At 41.0% G+C, this 700-nt stretch overlaps 1 protein-coding gene across 1 annotated transcript in view; it reads right to left on the bottom strand.

Annotated features, from left to right (window-relative positions):
• The window catches only part of LOC111395836, a 7,415-nt gene continuing 6,715 nt past the window's right edge, over nucleotides 1-700 (bottom strand). The window contains exon 3 of the mRNA XM_023022053.1: nucleotides 1-677. Within this exon, the coding sequence (XP_022877821.1) occupies nucleotides 503-677 (175 nt within the window). The 3' untranslated portion in view covers nucleotides 1-502. The remainder of the gene's footprint in view (nucleotides 678-700) is intronic.

The following is a 700-nucleotide window of genomic DNA, read 5'->3' as shown; positions in this document are numbered from 1 at the left end:
AAATTCAAAATCCAATCTTTTTCGCTTAGAACTTGGAAAAATGTAGAAATACAGAAAATTACAATAATGTTTCATGACATAAATATCAACCCAAACATCTTCACATTTAGATTAGATAAACATGTACAACAAGAAGTCCCTTGTTAAGGAACAGCCAATCTGCAGTTATGTAGTGCTTGCTTCATACTGGACCTGCCGTTGTCTTCAAAGATCCAGCAGCTCTATGGTCCTCTGATCCGGCAAATAATTGGGTAGAATAAGAGCCACTTTTCCACAATTTTCCTGGCAATTCCCTGCCAGAATTGCCCTTCAAGGAAAGATTTGTCCTAAATCGATTTCGGTTAACTAGATTGTTGCAAGTAGGTGAATGCAGAGCCCCTTCAACACAATCTTCCGCTTGTAAACTGCCCCACTGCTTGGACGGCACATCTTCGCGAAAATGTTTAACCCTTGGGAAACTACTCATCAACTTAGAAAACACCTGTTGATCTGGGGAATTTTCCTATTCAAACTTGAAACAATTGGGGCATGGTGGGTCACTTTTGGGTACCTTTGGTGCTGTTTGCTCCAAGCACTCTGCATGGAATACATGACGGCATGAAAGAACAGCAGCAACTGGCATATCCACACTTCTAATGATCCATCGAGAACTCCAAGGTGATATCTGTGAAAGAAACCTCTCACACAATCCACATCTGAA

Source organism: Olea europaea, chromosome 1, assembly GCF_002742605.1.
Source record: "Olea europaea var. sylvestris chromosome 1, O_europaea_v1, whole genome shotgun sequence".
NCBI lineage: Eukaryota > Viridiplantae > Streptophyta > Magnoliopsida > Lamiales > Oleaceae > Olea > Olea europaea.
This window is presented reverse-complemented; position numbering and strand designations above follow the sequence as displayed.